This window comes from Anastrepha obliqua, chromosome 4 (genome assembly GCF_027943255.1).
Source record: "Anastrepha obliqua isolate idAnaObli1 chromosome 4, idAnaObli1_1.0, whole genome shotgun sequence".
NCBI classification, from domain to species: Eukaryota; Metazoa; Arthropoda; class Insecta; order Diptera; family Tephritidae; genus Anastrepha; species Anastrepha obliqua.
The window spans coordinates 80,021,429-80,044,595 of record NC_072895.1 but is presented as its reverse complement, the minus strand read 5'-3'; the positions used below and the strand labels follow the sequence as shown (position 1 = coordinate 80,044,595).

The 23,167-nt window shown below is 37.3% G+C and overlaps 1 protein-coding gene across 6 annotated transcripts; it reads left to right on the top strand.

Annotated features, from left to right (window-relative positions):
* Positions 1-9,203: 9,203 nt before the first annotated feature.
* On the top strand, positions 9,204-20,298 carry LOC129243657 (protein EFR3 homolog cmp44E). 6 transcript variants are annotated; one of them, XM_054880840.1, is made up of 12 exons: positions 9,204-9,325; positions 12,372-12,482; positions 12,562-12,688; positions 14,766-14,970; positions 15,047-15,200; positions 15,813-16,064; positions 16,180-16,221; positions 16,365-16,495; positions 16,552-17,415; positions 18,923-19,394; positions 19,461-19,619; positions 19,686-20,298. In XM_054880840.1, the coding sequence occupies exons 3-12, from the start codon at positions 12,604-12,606 to the stop codon at positions 19,830-19,832; spliced, it is 2,511 nt and encodes an 836-aa protein (XP_054736815.1). In that variant the 5' UTR covers positions 9,204-9,325; positions 12,372-12,482; positions 12,562-12,603; the 3' UTR covers positions 19,833-20,298. The 6 variants fall into 6 exon arrangements, with proteins under 6 accessions (XP_054736815.1, XP_054736817.1, XP_054736819.1 ...); XM_054880841.1 differs by having other exon boundaries at positions 9,207-9,315; XM_054880842.1 differs by lacking the exon at positions 12,372-12,482.
* Positions 20,299-23,167: the final 2,869 nt, after the last annotated feature.

The following is a 23,167-nucleotide window of genomic DNA, read 5'->3' as shown; positions in this document are numbered from 1 at the left end:
ACATTTTTGCCCGTATGGATCCATGCGAATCGCTTCTGAATCGCAACAAAATCGACCCGTTTTTGAAGCGGTTGGTGACTGGCGATGAAAAGTGGGTCACTTACGACAACGTGAAGCGCAAACGGTCGTGGTCGAAAAGCGGTGAAGCTGCCCAGACGGTGGCCAAGCCTGGATTAACGGCCAGGAAGGTTCTTCTGTGTGTTTGGTGGGATTGGCAGGGAATCATCCACTATGAGAAGCTCCCCTATGGCCAAACGCTCAATTCGGACCTGTACTGTCAACAACTGGACCGCTTGAATGCAGCACTCATGCAGAAGAGGCCATCTTTGATCAACAGAGGCCGAATTATCTTCCATCAGGACAACGCCAGGCCACACACATCTTTGGTGACGCGCCTGAAGATCCGGGAGCTCGGATGGGAGGTTCTTTTGCATCCACCGTATAGTCCGGATCTCGCACCAAGTGATTACCACCTATTTCTGTCCATGGCGAACGAGCTTGGTAGTCGGAAGTTGTCCACAAGAGAGTCCTGTGAAAATTGGCTCTCCGAGTTTTTTGACAATAGGGAAGCGAGCTTCTATAAGAGGGGCATTATGAAGTTGGCATCTCGTTGGGAACTCGTCATCGAACAAAACGGCGCATATTTGACTTAAATCGCATTATTATAACCAATTTTATGAACAATTGAAAATTCAATAAAAATACCGCAAGACTTTTTTGCCAACCTTGGCGTGTACACCCTTTTTGGGTGTTTGGCCGAGCTCCTCCTCCTATTTGTGGTGTGCGTATTGATGTTGTTCCATAAATGGAGGGATCTACAGTTTCAAGCTGACTCCGAACGGCAGATATTTTTTATGAGGAGCTTTTTCATGGCAGAAATACACTCGGAGGTTTGCCGTTGCCTGCCGAGGGGCGACCGCTATTAGAAATATGTTTTTCTTAATTTTTGGTGTTTCACCCAGATTCGAACCTACGTTCTCTCTGTGAATTCTGAATGGTACGCACCAACCCATTCGGCTACGGTGGCCGCCATTAGAAATTACCAAAATAATAATATCCTTAAGTATCTAGAACGACTTTCCCAGTAACATAAATTAATACATACTATACAAGAGATAAAAATATTAATTTAAAAAAATTATAATATGATAGTTTTGGTAATGTAAAATTCCGCCGCCCACCCATTTCTTTGCGCAAAAAGGTTACCTAAGTACAATAGATGAATTTGCCGTGACCAGAACACAACAGGTGTTTAAATGTAAGCACACACACACACACATGTGCACATATACCTTAGTATGTATAAACGTCTTTTGATCTATACGTAAATGTGTGTCAGTAAGTTTACTTTTAAGCTAAATTTTGCATTCATTGATATAAACAGAAGCTTTTCACCACACATTGCACATCTTCACTTATACACTTCACTTATATATTACGTATGACTGGTATAGCCATCTGCATACATATATCGCTAACACCGTGAGTAAATGGCTCTTTAAATGTGAAAAGGGTTTCATTGCTGCATTTTGCACAGTGTTGGAGTGTTGCGTATTTTCAAGCGCAAAAATACAAATTTTTAAAGGAAAAAATATTGTGAGAGGAAAATAATCAATGATACGATTTTATGAGTCTCTATAACTCTGAGTCTTGCTTTTATTTGCGTTGGCCATAATGTTCAATAATCAGTTTTCATTTTTCGTTTACTACTGAAATGAAGGCAGATGTAGGCAAATGCGGCAGTAAAGCTTCAGTTATATTTAAGTTCTATTTAAGTTCTTACGTAACTTAAGTTATGTTTAAGTCTAGAGAAAATACGCTGTTACACATAATTTAACTTAGTTTTCGTAGGTTTCGAGATTTTTCTCATCACGTCATCACAATCTTGAAATTTTCTTCTCCACTTTGATTTTCGGGTCCTTCTTTTCGACATTTCATTTTAACGGGTTGCCATATATTATGCATTTGTACGAATAATCATTTTTGCATCACACTTTCGAAGACTTTAAATTAGAGCAAAGCAAAGAATTGCCCAATTTACATAAAAACTTAACTTAGGAATCTAAGAACCACAGCTCTTCATGTTTTCTGAGTTAAGCTTTCTCTAACAATCAACAAATGTTACTGATGTGATAGGTTGGCCTTATTTAAGTTAAATTACGTCTAAGTAAAGTAAAATTATGTCTAAGTTTTGGCTAACTGAGCCCTAACGCCTCGCAAATGGTAACGATAAAGAAGCAATCGCTAAGGTAATGGCGCTAATTAGTAACGGGTCCACAGAAGTGGAAGCGAAAATCAAAACAGGAAGACAAAACCGGACAGACAAGATTGCAATCTTGCGGTCCCGATAGTTATGCTTCACATTCAAGTCTGGACGTCTATCTATTGCACATATTTTTGCTGAAAGATGGATATCAGTTGTCTCAGTGTTTCCGAGTATCTTAGTATCGGCTTGAATACACCAATCGCTGTATTTGAAAATTTATAACTGAAAGTCTGCTGCCTTGAATCGTGTAACTTGGAGAAGGCTAGTTGATGGAACTAAAGCTCACCCCGAACTGTAACGCTTTCTGATGATGATGATGATGAATCTCCGATACTTTCTTTAGTTACTGACACATACGTGTTTTAGTTTTATTAGTTTTTCTTGTAAGTCTGAGATACATCCAATATTTTTTATTACTCCGTTCTGATAAAACTAAACTTCAGTTGCATGATATCTCTCGGCGTGGAAATTTTTGGGCGTTGGTTCATAAGAGTATCATTATTTTTACGACTCAAAGAGCTCTCTTCCCTAATACTCGTAATTTAATTTTATGTGTATATATGAAGAGGTGCTAATTCCCAAAGAATTCTATGGACGCTGCTCGACAAATTCCCTTATATCATGTTATGCAAACGCATATCAGGTTGTTTTGTTTATTAAACGCTTTGATGACATCCTGCCGCTTGGTTCCTGCAATAGGTCTTAAAAGTCCTAAGCATTCTTACAGATATATTATATTATTATTGTTGGTCTAAACCAGAGTTTCCCAAACTTTTTTGTGTCGTAGACCCCTTGCCATGTTTTTCCGTGTTGGGTAGACCCCCTACTTACCTGATATTGTTTTCCTGTAAATTTCTAACTGTAGTGAAGTTTAGTGTTAAAAACTTAAAGTAAAAACACATGTTAATTTATACATTTATTAATTGCATATTAATTGAATTTAAATTAAAACTACTCAAAATAAAATTTTGTATCTGTTATGTAAAATATACGTAGCAGAAAATAAACTATAAATAAAATAACATAAGCAATAAGTAAATTTTGTAAGGGTTAATCTTAAATCTCCACGGCTAATGATGTGCAGTCTGTTCCTTTTTTCGTTAGGAGATTGGTAACAGCGCCACTAGGTATGACGATGGAAAGGAAATTAAAAATTTCCTCACTATATTCCATAATACCGGATAAGTAACGGGTATGTTGTTTTGTAGCCAAAATTGCTGATATCCGTTTTTAAACTGAACCTTAAGATCTTCGTTTGTACTTAGTTCAGTCTCTTGTATTATGACATTCGTTTCTTCTATGTCACCATATGGATTAATTATCCATGGTGATATTACCATAGTCAAAATATCCTCAAACCTAGACTCAAAATCTGAATAGAGGGCGTTTAAATGTGGAACGTAAGTTGAAACGTCGTCTTCCTGGCAGCTTGTCTGTGACAAATTGGCGAACTTAGAAAATTCGCCCCGTGCAATATTTTGCTTCATTAGTTTAACTCTGGCAAAAAACGCTGATAAGATGGACTTTGTTTTAATCAAATTTAAACTGTCGCCTTGTAATTGCAAATTAACCATATTATATTTTCTAAACAAATCTGTTGAATAGGCGATGTGTGTTTTCCTCTTCATTAAATTTTCTTTCAAATTTTTATCTTTAGTACCCAGAAATTCTAAAATAGTCTCAAAAATTGCAAAAAATCTTGTCAAACATAAGCCTTTCGACAGCCAGCGTACTTCATTGTAAAGCAGTAATTGATGAAAGTATTCGTCCTTTTCTTCACACAACTGCGCAAATAACCGCGAATTCAACGCGTTGCTTCGGGTTCGAAGCAAATTTTTAGCAACTAAATGTTGTCGATGGATGACGCAATGTATTGCTAACACCCCTGGCACATTTTGTTTTAAATAGCTTATAAATCCACAATAACGTCCAACCATGACAGGTGCTCCATCTGTAGCTATTGATATTATAAGTATTTGATAGAGGAATTGCTTTTACAATGAAGTAATCCTTCAAAACATGAAATATTGATTCACCTTTAGTGTCGGTTTTCAAAGTTCTTGCGAAGAGTATTTCTTCGCAGATTTCTCGATTCATAATAAAACGAACATATACCAATAATAATGCTGCATATCAGGTAAAGTTGACTCGTCCAGTTGTAGAGAGAAGTGGGTCGTTTGCAAATAATTACATAAGAAGCTTTCAATATCAGAACTAATTTCATCAATACGTCTTTCAACAGTATTGTTGCTTAAGGGAATTTTTTTAATGATATCAGATGCAGGTTTGTGTAAAACAGTTTTTAAAACCTCTTCAACGGCTGGCAAGATTAACTTCTCTCCGATAGTATGCGGTTTTCCGGATTTTGCTATAAGTAACGAGATATTGTAAGACGCCCGCAAACCATCATCATTTCTTTGTGACGTCGAAACAAACATTCTGTCCAGTGTAGGTGTTTTCTGAAATTCATCTTCGAGTGTTTGAAAGTATTTCAAATCTTTCTCTGTTTTATCAGGGTAGCATCTTCTCAGATGATCTTGCAGTTTAGATGGTTTCATAGCGCCATTGCTCAAAACTTTGTTGCATAAAAGGCACATGGGCAATTGTTTGCCCGGCAATGATGGAATGAAGCCAAATTTCAAATAATCAACACTGTACTGTCTACATTCCTTTTTGTATTCGGATATGGCATCAGTCATCTGTGGGCAAAATTAAATTATTTAAATAAGACAGAAAATCCAGCAGCTGTATATTAAAAATATTTTTGGATTTTTCCGAAAACATTCCATAATTCGAACATCTTCTTGCAACAATTAGCTCGAATTTCGGAGATTGCACTGTAATTATAATACCGATTGCTAAAACTTTTAAAAAGAAACTATTGAGGAGTACCTACTCGTGTAATTTTGCATGATTGAATATTAAACTACTAATAACTAAAGTCATGATTGGCGTAATTTATCTATCTTTGCTAACTACGAGTACAAAACTAAAATTTAATAAAAAATAATGTACCTACTTTTCTCCAGCACTCTCAAACGAAATAACACTGACTCACTATAATTTGTAATCTGTTTATATTTTTCAAAATATTTTCTTTGCACTTTCCTTTTCAAGATTCAGGAAACGAATTAAAATATTGCCAACGTCATTTATTACATTATATATGTATGTATTTTTACTTCATAGGTACTTTTATAAATAATGTAAATATATTTTGATATTATAAGATAGTATGATGTAAGTAAATAGGTACTATCAGTGTATGTGTTGAGATCCACTATCGTGGGCCCCCATTTTCATTTCATGGACCCCCAAATTTTTTTTTCGCTGACGCAGACCCCTTGCAGGTTGTCATAGACCCCCAGGGGTCGATATAGACCACTTTGGGAATCACTGATCTAAACGATACCCACAAATTTGTCACTTCTCGTTTATTGACATTCAATGTTTGTTCCTTTTAATGTTAATGTTATGAATGGTCTAAGCTTAAATTAATTATATTGGTAGATACACTGGCAGGTTAGAAGAGTATACGTTAGTATCTGAAATAGTTCGTCAACTACAAATGAAATGGTACTCCACCTTGTCCGCCGTTTGTTATGCCGCCTTTAATTTTGCTTTTAGTAATATAACATATTGTACCTCTACCTTCCTGGTGCTGAGAATGCCATTTATCACATACCAGAAAAAGCACATATAGGTATTATATATCTTCTTTTCCTCCTGGATAGTCCGAAGTATATTTTTCAGCTGATAGAGAGCAGTTTCAGTGGAGCGGCCTGATCTATTCACATGCTGACCATACTACTGTTCAATAGTACTTGCTTAGTTGCAATTACAATTTGCTTTAGTGCTTATAATGCAAATCAAGTGAGACAGATTAAACTATAGGATTTTGGATGAAGTGAGTCCTTCTTTCTGACTTTGGGAAAAATTCCCTTTCGCTGTTAACGGCGCCTTTGTATGTAGGTAGTCCAAGTAGCTTTTCGTAACATGGCTTTCACTATGCTTTCATATTAGTATTAGTTCCCCTCTCAGGAGTAATTTAGAAGAAATTGGGGAATTAGAGGAGTTAAGAGAAGTTAAGACAGGCAAGCCGGCAAGATGATCTGGTATAGAGAGCTAATATCACCTCGTTTGCTGGAGTGGAGACAGCCACAGCGGTATCTGGTCCCAATGCAAAGCTTTCCCCCTATAATAGGTGCCGTAGCAGCTATGACTTAACCCATATCCGGCGCCAAGGAGACCGACTTAGATCGAGATTAAATGTGATTATTTACCGATATACCTACAACTTTTTCAAATACAGTTTAAAACGCAAAGAAAAACATAGATATGTACATATATGATGCAAGTATAATATTACCTATATTTGGTCAGTTTCTTTAAGGTCTCTTGCGATAATAATCTTTATTATTTCTTGTTTTCAATTGCGGTTCATTCTCGAGAAAATTCATAAGCGGCAGCATAAGCACAATCTTCGAAGGTGTTTGCAGTTAAATTAGTGCATGCAGTGTAGTGAAAAAACAGGCATTTACCTTAGTTTGGTTTCTCTATTATAAACTTATATACATAAATTGCAGGTGCTGAAAATGTTTTCTAGCTCACAAGACCAAAAATTCACAAGAAAAATAGGGCAAATTGTATTATTTATAAACTTGACCCCAAGCTCCAATGGAAACTGCACATAGAAAATCGAGTGGAGAAGCCTTCTACGCCTGTAAATCTATGTTCGGAAAAAAATGGGGTCCCAAGCCACGTGTCGTACTCTGGATGTACAACTTAGCGGTTCTGCCAATTTTGACATACGGTTGCCTAGATTGGTGGGTAGCTCTTCAGATGGGCTACAACACCACTAAATTAGAGAGAGTGCAGAGAACTGCATGTGTGGGCATCACTGGTGCCTGTAGAACATGTCCCACCGCTGCGCTCAACGTTATTCTCCATTTAATTCCTGTTGATCTGCAGGTTAAATCCATTGCTGCTCAGAGTGCTATTAGGCTGAAGGAGATTGGCCTTTGGAGACAACTTTCTGTAGGACATAGTAGCATCTTGAAGCAAATCTCTCCTTCCTTCTCTGATATTCGCACCGACCTCTCCATCCGCAAACTGTGCTTTGAGGGTTGTGCTAGGGCTATCTTTCCGAGCAGGCAAGATTGGAAAGAGGGGAGAGTTGGTGCGGATAAAGATGCCTCTGTTTTCACTGACGGATCCAAAATGGAGTCTGGAGTGGGAGCGGGGGTCTACTCTAAATCAGCCAGCATTTCGGAGACGAGCCGGAGACAAGCAGCGTCTTTCAAGTAGAGATCTTCGCGATCCTGCAGGCATGCAAAATGCTTCGGGATCGCTGTTGGGAGGGAGACATTAATATGTTTTCCGATAGCCAAGCTGCAATCAAGGCACTGTCGTCGCCGTATTGCAGCTCTCTTCTCGTGAACTCCTGTAAGGAGGAACTCAAACGTCTCGAACGTGCAGAAAACATTTCCCTCATCTGGGTTCCTGGGCACAGGAATATAGAAGGAAATGAAATTGCCGATGAGCTTGCCAGGAAGGGGGCGGCAGAACCGGATCCAGCTGCCCCCTTCTCAGGCATCGGTATCCCCTTGGCCGTCGTTAAAGGGAAACTACACAACTTCTTTCTAAGAAAAGCGCAAGACAGATGGAGGTCTGTCCCATCGTGTGCCATTTCAAAAGCACTATGGCCTCAATACGATATAAACAGAATGCTTAAGGTGATGGGAATCCCCCGCCATTCAATTTCCAAACTCATTGCGGTGATCACTGGTCACTGGGTGATCGGCACTCTTGCAGAGAAGCTCGGAATTCCGTACAGCCCCCATTGCAGAAGCTGTGGGGATCCTGCAGAGAAAGAGACTGTGGAACACTTTCTCTGCAAATGTCCGGCTCTGGCGGCTAAGCGCTTGAGATTCCTTAGCGTGCCCTTTGGGGATGACTTGATGAAATTCTCCAGCCTAGATCTCTTTCCTCTCCTCCGCTATATCAACAGCACTGGATGGCTGTAGACGGTTTTCTCTCCTCCCTAAATCCTTTCACAGGTAGTGGTCCACATTATGGTATCAAAACGGCACGTAAGTGCTACTTGTAGTGTTCCTTGGGTACTCTTGCCATCTTACCTACCTACCTACCATTATTTATAAACCAGAAAAATAAAACTTTACACACTCTTTAATAGGACCACAAATTCAAAGAATTGCTCACATCTTTCTCAGGAACCGCAAATCTCAAGTTTTCAGTTAAAAAATCGCAATTTCTTGAAAACAACCAAAAAACACATGTTTGCTACACTTTTTATTTGGTTTTATTTCTTAAAATCTAGGTGATAAGTGGCTATACTAAGATTTGGCGAAATTGGAAAACTGTACTAAAGATATTTGGACGAGTCTATAGGAGTCTAATGAGTGAAATGGAACTGGAAAAATACAAACGACTTTTCAGTACTTTTGAGGGTAAAAAATACCAGAAAAAATATTTATTTAATATCACAAAAACTAGAACCAATCTTACTAAAAAATTGAACATTTGAGTTCAGCTCCGCAAATTTCCCTAGAAATAAATGTTAGTTGCTCAGCTCCAAAATCCGGTATACTTGTGTAATAAAGTGTAAAATTGTAAAGTTTTCTCTTCTGAAAGCTTTAAATGTACTCAGCAAAAGCGCATAATTATACATACATATTGGTCAATTTCACACAAACATATTTACGGTATGCAGGAAAGAAACACAAATAATACATACATATGTACATAATGACATATTCTTTCAGCCATGTGACTTTTGGAGCTTTTAATATAGAAACTGAAACCTTAAAAATACCTTGAAGCTTTAATGTAAACTACTTTTAGGCGTTCAGTAGCTATTGAGTGGCGTGAAAAATCGGTATCGAAGCAATGAATAAAAGCCAGAGTGAATTATCGTACAAATTTATTAAATTGTAATGTTTAAAAGAATTGTTAAGAGAATATTTCAATAAGTGCCTGTGAGAAAACGTGATAATAAAGTGAATAAGCTGTCTCTCAAAACTATCACCGTAAGGATTGGTGAGATTTCCAAAAGTACAACAAAGCCAAGAACAAAACATAACAAAAATCTAAGGTGCCCGGTATCAAATCGAAGAAATATACAGTTCAATTTTTATGCTGAAAACAATCTAATATTTTGGCTTTGTAGGTGATTTTTCAAAGTTAATTTTAAGAAATTCATGTTGGCTTATTAAAAGATATTGTCTTCCATAGAAGCTGTATGTGAAGCGTGCGAACAGATCGTTGCATATTTATATATACATAAAAGTCCTTGAGTTATTATAAAAAGTTATCATTTAATTTCCTTCTAAAGTAGTGTGAGTAGTTAAAGTCAAAAAATCACTTTCAGTAAACCTGGCAATTTAAAAAACAAAAAAAAAAGTGATTACGGAAGCAGCGTTTTACACTACGCATGCAAAATACTTTTCGAAAGGAACTTTTCATCGCTAAAAAGTAGCTTGAAGGTTAACTGAAATTACTTTTTCGCTCTTAACACTGCGAGAGCTACTTTTCACTGTGTTTTTTTTTTTTTTTTTTTTTTTGTGAATGACAATACAACAGTGTACACGGACATATTATTTTTTCTCACATCATAAGTTTTTGTTAAAAACGACGCGAGCGTAAGATGATTGCGGTTCGAATTGAAGAAATGCAATTAATAAAATTATTTAACCCTTCACAAACCAGTAAAAAAATTTGGAAGCGTTCTTCAGAAAATCCATCAATGAAGAGGGAGGATGCGATCACCTTTTTTTTGACTTTTGCACGTGCGAAGTTTTGAAAAAGTTTGTTCACAAAATTGTGGTTTTTGAAGTTTCGTTAGCTGCGTACGTCCGATTCTCGATTCTCGATGTTTTTTTTTTTGTTACGTTGATTCCCTACATACGAGTACTTAGGTTTATATTAACAGCTGTTTGGAATACTTAGTTTTTTGTTTTTGACAGATACATATACAAATAATACGTTTTTGGTGTTCATAGACATTCTGATTTCGCTATTTGCAAAATTTTTACCAAAAGAACTGCCGCTTGAGCATCGCTCAGGAGCTGTTGTGAGACATCAACAACATTTCAGATCTGCTCAAAAGGATCAAAACTGAACGCGAAATATGAGATAAGAGCGGAAAGAAAAATCAAGACCAAAAAAAGCACGCCAAGTTCGGTCGAATGTGCAGGTTTTCTTTACGGTTTTTTTTTCGATTGCAATGGCGTGGTGCATCGAGTTCTTATGGGCAATAGAAATGTTGCATTGAAACTATGCCCTGTATGAATTGTGGAACTACCAGTCATGGACATTGCACCGCAATAATACGCCAGGTCACACGTCATTGCTTGTACCTGATTTCAAAGCCAAAAATAACACCGTAATCAGCACGACTTTCTGTGACTTTTCCCTGTTTCCAAAACTGAAAATTCCCACAAAAAGATGGATATAGGAGATAAAAACAGTCATGTTGGAAGAACTCAAAGCCGTATCAAAAAACCACATATCGGAAGTGATTCAAGAATTGAAAAAAACGCTGGCACAAGTATATTATATTCGAAGGAGATTACTTTGGATAATATTCACATTGATGCAATTTCTTATACAAATTCTTCAATAACAATCTTTTTCTCTAACAAATCTCGTATTTGCGTGCCACCATCAGAGTAACATAAAGTATTACTAATAATGAAGCACTTTCTTCCAGTAACAACTACAAAATACTACTCCAGATGCTTCACATTTCCCGACAATCTGTTTTCGAAATAATGATTTTTGAACACAAGTGACCCCGTATAAAACGTTAACAATAATAAATGTTAAGTCAGTATTTTCATAAAGTAATACAATTTGCAAAGAATGTATTCCAAAAGTATTGCCAGTTCCTGGTCAGCCCGGAGTCGGTACGATAATTAGAATTACCAACATGCCACAGTTTTGTTTGTTGAAGTAGCCTATGAAATGGAAATACACTTCGAAGAAAAAATTATGTTCTAAATCTCAAATTGAGAAGCGTATTTTTGAACATTTACAATCTGGTTGGTGAGGAAAACGTCATATTATCAGTGTGATCAATGATAATTCGATATTCTTAGGCAGAGTTTCTATACTCGGAAATCTTGAAAATTATGGCAAAATGGTGTTCAGATGTCAGATTTTCCCCATACAAAGCTTCAAGGGTAACTTGTGTACAAAATTTCGATGAAATACAGATGTACAAGTATTAAGTTATCGTCCACACGGACAGAAAGACATATAGTAACTAAATTATTACCTCGTTTTTTTGGTCGATTATCGGGCAATTAAGAATGGTACTGAGAGAGAAATTTGTGTTTCTCACTTGACCGAAAACGATGCAAAAATGATAGAATATACGATAGCTCAGATTGATGGGGAGGAGGAACATAAATTTGATGTGGCATAATTGAGTTGGGAAGCGCAATAAAAAATTAAAAGATAACTTAGGTTAATGCAAACAAGGAAGAAAATAAAAAGGAAAAACTTTACAACTGCGTTGGCTTAGCACCTGATTCTGTTCAATTCACTAAAAGAAGAGTAACGGCACCGCGATATGTGCCACCTTCTGTATTCTCTTAACCATGAAAACGCCTAGCTTTTTTTCGGCGAGTTTAGAAAAACTGTCCGAAGAGCTGTAAGAAGTCAAATATTGATAATTTAGTGAACTCATAGCCGAATGGCTTGGTGCGTACTTACCATTCGGGAGTGAGTAGGTTCGAATCTGCGTTCATAGGCATCAAATAAAAGAAAAAGTTTTCTTCTAATAGCGGTCGCCTCTCGGCAGGCAGTGGCAAACCTCCGATTGTATTTCTGCCATGAAAAGGCTGCTCATAAAAAACCATTCCGTTCGAAGTCGGCTGAAAACTGTAGACCCTTCATTTGTGGAACAACATCAAGACGCACACCACAAATAGGAGGAAGATTTCGGCCAATTATTTATTTATTCTTTTTATCAATTAATTTTTATTAATTCGCAAAATTTACTTGCAATTTAAAAGTTTATTTCAAATAACCACCTCCGTAACTCGGCATTAGTTAATTCAGTATTCGGAAAATCTTTCAGCCACAAAATACATGTAACTTTGCCGAACTCGTCGTGGAGGCCTCTACATACAGATGCCATTGATATTTACATATTTTTTCAAATCAGCTGTTTAAGCGTTGGATTCGCACGGTGAGTGCTATTATGAATTTGCATTTATATATTATACTCGTATATTTATTCATACAAAATAAGGAACAACTTTTTACAGATTAAAAGGGACATCAGCCTCGGCTTCTGAGACGCGCAATAAATGGCCTTAATACGTTGCTGCTTCGAACCAGTTGAGTTACCGGAATTTTTCGACACTTTTGTACAGAAATGCACCGATCCAACATGTGAGTTCTCAATTCAATATTTATTTCATACCTAATTAATCACGTGAGGTAAATACAGAAATTGAGAAGAATTTATTCCAATCAATTGTGTGTACAATAAGTCCTTATATTATATTTTCTTGTATTCTGGAGTGTATTAATTACGAAAATATACAAGTTGGTCCAAGTACAATTATTTTTTGACGTGATAACGTCTTATAATTCGATTTAGCCGGCTGCACGCACGAAAAAATGTGTCGATATCTTGCTCAATCGAACTTGCTTGAACTGCAAGCGAGAGCGCGGAATGAACGACAAAGAGCACAATCGGCACCCGCGATCGGCAACGTTCGACATCTGGGTCTCTGCTACTTGAGTGAGCATATATATGTATGTATATGCGCATATGTGCATATATAAATTCACATACTTGTATTTGCATATACTTTCTTCCTGTGTGCATGGTAATGAACCATTTCTCTGTTGAGAATAGGACGAAGGTAGAAAAAATACTAAATGAAAGGGGGTCTTTCGAGTGTAATGTGTCCTGAAAAAGGCAAATCGATAATGTTGACTCTTAGTGTTGTTGACTTATTAACGTCTGATGCACAATCGAAATTGAACATATCTTTTATGACTTTGATAAATGTTTCGTCATTTTTCACGTTTGTGTAAATGTAACTTGACCTATTCCATTGCGATTCCATTTACCTCCTCCTCTATATCCATACAAAATATCTATCAAACAAATAAAATTAAAATTTTGTTTTGAAAATTGCAACCATTACATCAGTATTTTCTTATGACCTCTTTATTTTCAAATAAAACTTCTCTCAATAATTCTTCTGAATTTAATCACGGGACTGCTAAATAAAACTCATAAACTAATGGTGCTTATGCTTTTCTGCCTTCACACATGTGCCTAACCATTATCGTAATTTCTAGATGTGGCAGCACGCATTTTCCGGCAACTTCTGTCTTGTAATCTGGCATTGTTGTAATTTATAAATAAATAATATATATAAATTTTCGGAGAATCCGTAGGAGAATCAGGAAAGAAAAAATAAAAGCGAAAAAAGCGAATAAAAAAATTTTACTTCTACTATATAATATCACAAGGTATACGACATAACGTAAGTAATATCGTATACCTTGAAATGTCAAACGAGATTTCCAAATTGTTTTCATACCTATTTTGAAAGAGAAAAGAGATGTATGGCCAAGCACACACAATCAGCGCGTTATAATATCCCATATATTTCAAACAATTTTTTTTTTTTTTTAATTTTGAGCATATACGCTACTTAGCATATTGCTTCGATTTTATTTTAGCGCACCGATGATATTCTACTTCGCCCATTATTACCACCACATTAATCGTTTCGAAACTAAAAATACAACTCTGCTCAAATAGGGTTTTATTTTGCATCAAAGTTTTCCTCAGCTGTTTTGCGATGACGAATCCAATATAGAATTTTAAATAAATATAATATAAACTTTTTGTCGTATTCTTTCCTAATAGATAAATTAAATTTTCAAATTAGCTTTGTGCTTACTCTAATCAAGCTCATTTTGCAAACGAAAGTGGCATCAACGAAACCAGAATGCCTGGTAGGTGTTTGTACGAAAACTTTGATTCAGACATTCTGAAAGAAAAAAACAATTGTTATCTTGGGTACACATAAATAAGTGCGATAAGATTTTTGCAAGGCCCGCTGCTTCGTAGCCATAATACTCATTTTCACAATTTTTCTGTCGCTACACATATCCATAATTAGTCCAAAGGCATCCATTTTATTGATAGATTACCTTAATATGTTAGACTGCTTGTTCTGCCTTGGTGAAACGCTGAGGGAGGCTTCAGGGGCCAGTAATGAATTGTCACTTATGCGTTGTTGTGTGACTTCTAGTGCATGCGATGAAGAATTTTGCTTAACAACAATACGAAACAATTTGTTTATATAATAATTACACTGAGTTTTCTCCCTCCCAATGTTCAGTTATCGCTGTGTTCGCCTAATATTACCGCGACCTTCGAGGGAAGCTTCGATTTGTTCTTGCTCATCTTACGGTTACTTTTTGTGTTTTATTCCAATAGGTTGCTGCGGTTGTTGTTCAGCACTGCGTCCACGCTACAAACGCCTGGTCGATAATATATTTCCAGTGAATCCTGAAGATGGTCTGGTCAAATCTAATATGGAGAAGTTAACTTTCTATTCTCTAAGTTCGCCAGATAAACTGGATCGAATTGGTGAATATTTGTATCAGAAAGCTAGCAAGGACATAAATCGCAAACGTTATAAGTGAGTAACGTTAAGCTGCTGCTTGCGTTATGGATGAAAACTGACTATTAATTATTAAATTTAAAATATTTGACAGGTTTGTGGAAATCGCCATGGAAGCAATGGATTTACTTCTACAAGCTTGTCATGCTCAAACCACGTTGAATTTGTTTGTTGAATCATTCCTGCGTATGGTGCAGAAGTTGCTTGAGGACACCAACCCCAATCTACAAATTATGGCAACAAATTCGGTAAGCAGCAATCAAGACATTATTTAATGTTAAGCGTTTATGCATTGAGAAAATAAGTGTGAAAATGACAAAACATAGCAGCTAAATTTTCACAGTATAGTGTTAAAAGTAGTTTTTAATTCGTATATCGTTGTTGTTGTTGCTGTAGCAGCTAAACATTCCCCATACTTACATATGAGGAATGCTGCTGGAGTGACAGTCCTTGGCCGGATATAATTCCGGGTCGTTTCGGTAACGTAGAACCGACTGTCGTGGAAACGAATTCGTATATCGTGTAAAAGAACACTGCGCCCGCAACCTCATATTCCAACCAATACCGAAAATTGGTGACATACTTTGCAATATTCAAAATTCTGTTAAATTTTTAGCAAATTCGATTCGAATAAGCTAAAAAAATGTATGTATTAAGCCGCATAAAAAATAGTATTATATATAACATGCAATAGGTTTAATATAAATTTTCAAATTATATTATAATCGTTAAAAAATGTCTGCGACTAGTTAAACTTTTTGGAAGTCCACGTCCCTGTCACGATATGTATATTTAATCTAAACCTCTGAATTAGTGAGCATTAAGTGCTTAATGTTCTATTTGCTTTTTATCTATTACAGTTTGTGAAGTTTTCAAATATAAATGAGGACACGCCTTCGTACCACCGTCGTTACGACTTCTTTATTTCGAAGTTCTCAGCCATGTGTCACGGCAACCATGACAATATCGAATTGCGTGATAGTATACGCTTAGCTGGTATAAAGGGTCTACAAGGCGTAATTCGCAAGACTGTTTCTGATGATTTGGTTGAGAACATTTGGGACAAGGTGCATATGGAGAAAATTGTACCGTCGTTGCTGTTCAATATGCAGGTAAGATAAGTATGATGCAATCTAAGTTGTATGTTCCTGTTTTCCTGCACCTCTGTTGGTCATTTAACAAGAATTCCATCTTTTTAATTTCGAAAAATTAATGCCGCTGAAAAAGTTTTGCGTGAACGTTTTATTTGTGAAGAAAAATTTAATAGCGGTAACAATATTTTTCAATTATTATTATTTATGTAGTATGTTTTTAATATAAAGTATTTTAATTTAAGTTTTCGAAAAATATAATCTTGTAAACAATATATTTTAAAAATAAGTTCTAAAATGTATACACGCACAATTTTCTAGTCTGGCGATTTAACACCTGTTGAGGACGCTACGCATGTTACACCGCCGGTTTTAGCCGAAGAAGTGTTACGCGAGCTGGTTGGGCGCGCATCTTTCGGTCACATTCGCAGTGTACTAAAACCATTGCTTACGTAAGTAAGTGCAGAAATATTTCTCACAATGAGCTAATTGGTGTTTTTCTCCGCAGCCATCTGGACCGACATGAGTTGTGGGTGCCGAACACATTCGCTATACACACTTTTCGCATAGTGATGATTTCTATTCAGCCCCAGTATTCATATACTGTAGTAGAGACCTTAATGCAACACTTAGACAATAATTTCAAGTCATCGCCGAAGACGCGCACATCGTTGGCAGTGGTGCTATCAAAGATAATAGCTATTGCCGCGGGCGAAAGTGTCGGCCCTTCCGCATTAGACATAATTAATAATTTGCTAATGCATTTGCGAACTAGCGTCAGTACAACAACAGAAATTACCACCGAAGAATCTCAGTACCAAGAAGCGCTCATTAATGCACTTGGAGAGTTTGCTAACCACCATCCGGACTATCAGAAAATAGAAATAATGTTATTCATTATGAATACGGTGCCGGATCTTTCAAAGAAAAGTAAAGGCGACCAAATGCTACAGAATATACTCTTAAAATCGCTACTGAAAGTGGGTACCCAATACAGCACCGTTTCGTTTGAGAAGGCATTTCCGGCATCTTTCTTGCAACCCTTACTGAAGATGGCACGTGCACCACATGATCCTACACGTATTATCGTTATGCAGATCTTCCAGGCCCTACTTGATCGTCACCAAAATGAGAAGGTGGTTAGTCATGTGACTGTTAAGACCTACACCGCCTTGTCGCAGGAGCCACCATCACGATCTGATATAATTTTCACGCATAAATATGGTGCAAATATAATGCAAGCACTGATCGATAGCATGGCTTTATCAGACCGTGTTGAATCGCTTGTTTCCAGTTACAATACAGCAGCACTGCTTATAGTCGAAATGGCATGTGGAGAGACCGTACAAGAGTTTCTACTATTCATTCTCGGGTACGTATTTTTAGAAGTATAATTTTTTAGTGACTGCCGTAGCCGAATGGGTTGTTGCGAGACTACCATTTCAGAAGTGCGCGGACTCGAAAGCCCGGGCATGAAACACTAAATGAAAGAAAAAGTTGTTCTAATGGCGATCGCTCCTCGTCAGGCAATATCAATCCTCCGAGTGTGTTTCTACCATAACTTAGCTCCTCATCAAACACCCAATAAAGGATGTTAGTTCTTTGAGATTTATCAAGGTTTTTATTTGTTTCTGCTAGACATTTGAAACTATTTGCTATGTAATTTGAAGTCAATCAAGGAAGTGCTTATAACACATGAGCTGAAAACTCCCGGGCCTAACAAAGAAATTGTTCGAAATTTGCTTTATTAATCAACGTAATTTCCATAAAAAAACAACGCAATGATTCCAGCGCCACTCTAACATTTAAATACCACTTTTGTAGAAAGATTTATCTTTTGCCTCAAAATAGGCTTCCGTTTCATTCATTCGCGCGAAAATTCTCTCCCGCGAACATTTTTTTAGAACAGCCAGCAGCCGCTGGGAGCCAAATCCGGTGAATACGGTGGATGTGGGAGCAATTCGAAAATCAATTCATGTAGTTTTACCATTGTTTTGATTGGCTTGTGACACTGTGCGTTGTCTTGTGTTTGGTCAACAGTGAGCAAATGCGGCACCCACTTTGAACAGAGCTTTCTGATAGTCAAATGCTCATGCAATATAAAGCCAACACGTTCTTTCAATATCTTTACGATGTGAGTTAACTCACGCAACTTTTCTGGATTTTTTTTAATGTTTTCTGTTTTCTATGTTTTACCGCCTCATTTGGACGTCCACTGCGTTGTGCATCATCGGTGTCTCTACGACTACGTTTGAAGTCAGCAAGCATCGTTTTATTGTTGTTTCTGATGGAGCGGAGTCCTCATAACACTTTTTTTCAAGCCATTGTTTTGCTTGAACGGTAATTTTTCTCATCAAGAAGCAGTGTAAAATTAAAACACGAAATTCTTTTTGGTCCATTGCTTTGGAAATAACAAAAATAGAGTGAAACTCATGAAATTTTAACAGCTGCCTTTTTAAGGTTAGTACTAACCGAAAAAGAGGTGAATGCAATAAAACTAGTACGAGTACTATCTATGTATTAGGCCTGGGACTTTTCAGCCTATGTGTTACTTTGATTACAGTCGTGATATGTGATCCACACAGGCTGAACTGTATGTGAGGTCAAAAAATGGTTTAAATTTCCTAAAATTACCGATTACCTCAAATAACAAAGATTTTGGAAAAGGTCTTTGTACCGCAAACTTTTTATAAGCGGCACTAGTGATTATAGAGGTGGTGTATGTCGACGATGTCGTAATTTCATTTATTTTTCCTATTAGCGAAACTTTAGCAGGAACACTGGTAAAATTTCTTTCGTACATTATTTAAGCAATCACTTCTACAGGTGCATACATAATTGAGCGAAATTTATTATTTAAAATATTCCCTTTTTCCTAGAATTCAACAAGTCGCTCTCACAGCTGATTTGGAATTGGAAGCAGTGCACAAATGCAATTTACATTGCATTGCAATCGCCTTGATGTCTCTGATATCTCGCGTTACAGGCGTTAATAATTTGCTTGAATACACCCAGAAGATAATCGACGCAAGAAAAGATGAAGCGCCGTACTTCTTACCACCTTTGCTCGACCCGAAAAAGACCACTTCTACAAAACTTAATCTATGCTTACCCCACTTGACGATCGACAAAATAGCTCTAGCCGAAAGTCTTCAAAATGCTGGCATGGACTTCAACCGCCTGCAAACTGGCACTCCGTATGCTCTGAATCAAACCGATAATCCTGCACATCGCCATTCGTGGGTGGATACAGTCAGCAATCCACAGTTGCCGCAACGCAATAGTTCTGCCGACTTGACTGCATACAATGCTGATGGTGATAGTGTTACCAGTTCACCAGGGGTGTCAAAGGTGAGTTCCCATTCAAGTGAATATGGTGTGATAATGTTTTAATATTTTTTTTTTTTTTAATTTCAGAAAATGCTTCCTCCCGAATATAATTTTGAAGCCATGAAGCGTGCATTGGCCGAACCATCGGATGCGATGAAACGTGAACAGCGCGAGAAACAATTGCAGATAGTGCGCACGTTCCGAGAGGGTAACTTCGAAGATTTAGTACGACGCACAGAGCCTAAGGTAAATGGGGCGTACTTTTTTGAGGAAATTAAGCAATTTTTAATAATTTATTTCGATTTTCGGTAGCATGATCTTATTCAAAACCGACTCAACGATCTTTTCAACTCGCTGGCTGTGGAGCGTCAGATAACGCAAAGCGACAACAAAACGCAACAGCTGCAAGCAGAAAAGCCTATTTACGAGACAAATTTTCCAGAGTTATTCTATTATTAAATTTCTAAAAGTGATCACATTTATCTTGAGTATAAGTAAAAATCTGCGCCAATTATATAACTCACTTTACAATATTGCTTACAGAGCGGCTGAAAAATCAGCAAAGGGGTAGCTTAAAACATAACAGGCAGCAATGTTTGTAAACCTTCATAACAAAATAAGTACGTGAATGTGATTTTTAGTTAGTTATTTCGAATAGTTAAACAAATTTGTTATAATACTTAAAATATTTTGCTTATTGGAGAGGTATTATTATGTATATTGACTTTTTTCTTGATATAATTAAAACTTATTGGGGTGACGTGCAGTCAAAGGAAATTTTAACGTTCTTCGTATCACATGCCTAGCATCTCTTTTCCAACTTTCTTAACCTTTTATGCCTTTATTTGTATAATATCTACCTTTTGTAGTATTCATGCAGTAGGTAAACATATATATAAATATAATTATTATGGATGCGTTATATGAATAAGCTTGTTTTAGTGGAAGAGCGTGTAGTACAAGGTAGACGATAGGAAATGCTAAACGATGGCAGATCGAGCGCGGAACGCAAAACTTGGCCATCGTCTCTTCATAGGGTTAGTAATTGACATTATAACGCATACCGCCAATGTAGTGGAGAGTATTCAGAACTAACTCTCCAAAAATGCATCTTAAAATATGTACGCTTCATAGAGCGTGCTAAGTGGTTCAACTTTGTAGGAAGGCACAGCAGTGAGCAGGTGCTATTTAAAAGATCATATCGATGACCGTATGATCGTGGAGAGAATTTCATAATTCTATAAAGGTGGGTCATATGAACCCACTTGCAGTGAATAGACGAATAATGTCATTAGTCATTAGTGCAATTAACGAACAGCTGTCAGCTTTTAAAACTAAGAAAAATTTAGGGACTCAAAAAAATTAGTTTAATAATTAGAGGTGAAAAGTTTTGAACACAAAACGTTGAATTTTTTTCGACACGTTTCGCAGTATCCCACGCACATACCCACCGCTACTGGACCAGCTGACGGTTGGTTTCGTCATCCAACCAATGCGTCTGCCTTCAGTATTAAAATCAGTCGGCATAAAATGATGAGGTCAAAATGACCCCTGGCTCCCAGACTATAATAAATTTACCATTAAGAGGCACTCAAATTTGTCTAAAACGACATCCACTGTCAATAATATAATAATTTTTAGAGTATTCGAGAAACAGCAACAATCTCTTTGCAATCACTTTTCCAGTTAGAAGACAAACGTATTTCGCCCAAAGAAATTAAAATGTTCCAAAGTTTACAAGGCAAAGCGTCTGATTTATTCAGAGTTGAAACAGGAGTAAAACCGTGGGACAGGAGTAAAACCGGGAGACAGGAGTAAAACAGGCGTTGTCTACGATTGTGTTCAATCTAATCCTAGACTATGTAAATAAAGATGTTGATCCATCGAAGACTATATTCACCAAAACTTCCCAAATATGTGGCTTTGCTGGTGACCTGGCGAGAAATATGAATGTTCTAAAAGAAGTAGAAACAAAAGCAAAGAAGTAAGAGCAAAATTCTTTGGATTAAAGATCAATGAAAGCAAAACGAAATGCCCCACAAGGTACACGTTGAGAAAAGCACCAGACCTTACAATTGGTGATTGTAAATTTGAAAGCGTACATCAAATTAGATATGTAGGACTGTTTCTCAGTAAAACCGATGATAAAACTATTGCTATCCAAGACCGTGTGCAGACTGACGAGAAGAAAATAGTCTCTATTGCATCAGATATAATAACGAGCTAGAGCAATTCCTACAAGGAACGTCGAGTGGTTTGTTAAAGCGCAGCGCAACCGATGTCTAGGACACGTTTGCAAACTGCCAGATGAAAGAACTCCTCGCAAAATTTTGGATGCACACATGCTTGCTGAAAGGCGAAGAGGGCGACCGCGGAGGAGGTCAAGCTGTCCCTTAAGGTAAAAGTCGACGACACACCAATTCCGACGGTAAATAACCCCAAAATTTTGGGTGTAACCATTGACAGCTTGCTCTCCTTCTTTGCGCACACAACCGCAATTGCCACTAAAGTCCAAAACCGCAACAAGGTCCTCAAATCGCTGGCCGGCAGCACTTGGTGCAAAGACAAAGAACTGTTGCTTTCGACATTTAAGGCAATTGGTCGGCCGGTTCTGAACTATGATGCGCCTGTCTGGTCGCCCGGAACTAGTGACACGCAGTGGATATAGCTACAGACTTGTCAAAATACCGCCATTCAGACAGCGACGAAGAGCTCCAGCTTCCCCGTGAGACCCGTGTAACACTGGCACAAGTACGTTCTGGATACTGTAGCAGGTTCAACTCCTACATATCCAGAATCGACCTCGACATTCCAAACACATGTCCGGCATGTGAAGGTACCCCGCACGACACTAACCACCTCTTCACATGCCCCCTAAAACCGACTCATCTAACACCCCTCTCCCTCTGGACCCAACCTGTCGAAACAGCATGTTTCCTGGGCCTACCCCTAGATGAGCTAGACGAAGATGACCGATGATATGCCTACACTGACAGGGCTGCCAATGCTGTTAAATTAACAACAACAACCGCAGAAGATATGGTTAGACGACGTTGAGGACGATCTAAGAAGCTTAGGAGCGACCAACTACCGTATTATGGCTATGGACCGAGATTCATGGAGAAATATTGTGGAGGAAGCTAAGCTGTAGTGCTACATATGTATGATGATGATGATGAATTAAAATGTTAAATAGAACAATCACTGGGCCTACATATGACAAAACCGGTTGATTCAAACTCAAGGTAAATTCACCTTGATGGTCCTATGGACAAAGCTACAAACATCAAGTAGGTATTCCACTGTCATAAGCACGCAAATGTTAGATCTCAATATTTGTGGCTTATTCGCCAATTGCCATAATTTCGCCTCGATCTTTCTTTCGAGATTACTCAACTGCTATTCTTTCTTAAAAAAGCCAGAATTCATTAAAAAAAAATTATTTTTTATTTGTATACTTCATATACATACATATGTAAAAACAAGGCCTATTTTCAATATATTTTTTTCTATGTAAAAAATTATTTATTTCATTCAAACTTTTTTCTGTCTTATAGATACATATTTAAAGAGTAATTTCTGAAATTTTCGAAAAAAAAATTAAAACTCCTCCATTGCGACGTCATTTCCGGTGACCCCTCGAGAAAAAGGTGCATACGCGTTGTCTGCATAACTCCTGACAGGCTCATCAAAAATGAAAAAACAAAAATAAGTGCTTTAGTTAAGACCATAAACTCGTGCTTGAACGAAGGAAAGACATTTTCGAAAAAAATTGAAAATTTCGGTCAAATTTG

What these genes read in the sequence shown, in the direction of transcription:
- LOC129243657 (XM_054880842.1), top strand. Translation starts at nt 12,604, where the DNA reads ATGGCCTTAATACGTTGCTGCTTCGAACCAGTTGAGTTACCGGAATTT. An exon ending in ATAAATCGCAAACGTTATAA is followed by an intron (nt 14,971 to 15,046) that starts GTGAGTAACGTT and finishes AATATTTGACAG; the next exon opens with GTTTGTGGAAATCGCCATGG. An exon ending in TTTCTACTATTCATTCTCGG is followed by an intron (nt 17,416 to 18,922) that starts GTACGTATTTTT and finishes CCTTTTTCCTAG; the next exon opens with AATTCAACAAGTCGCTCTCA.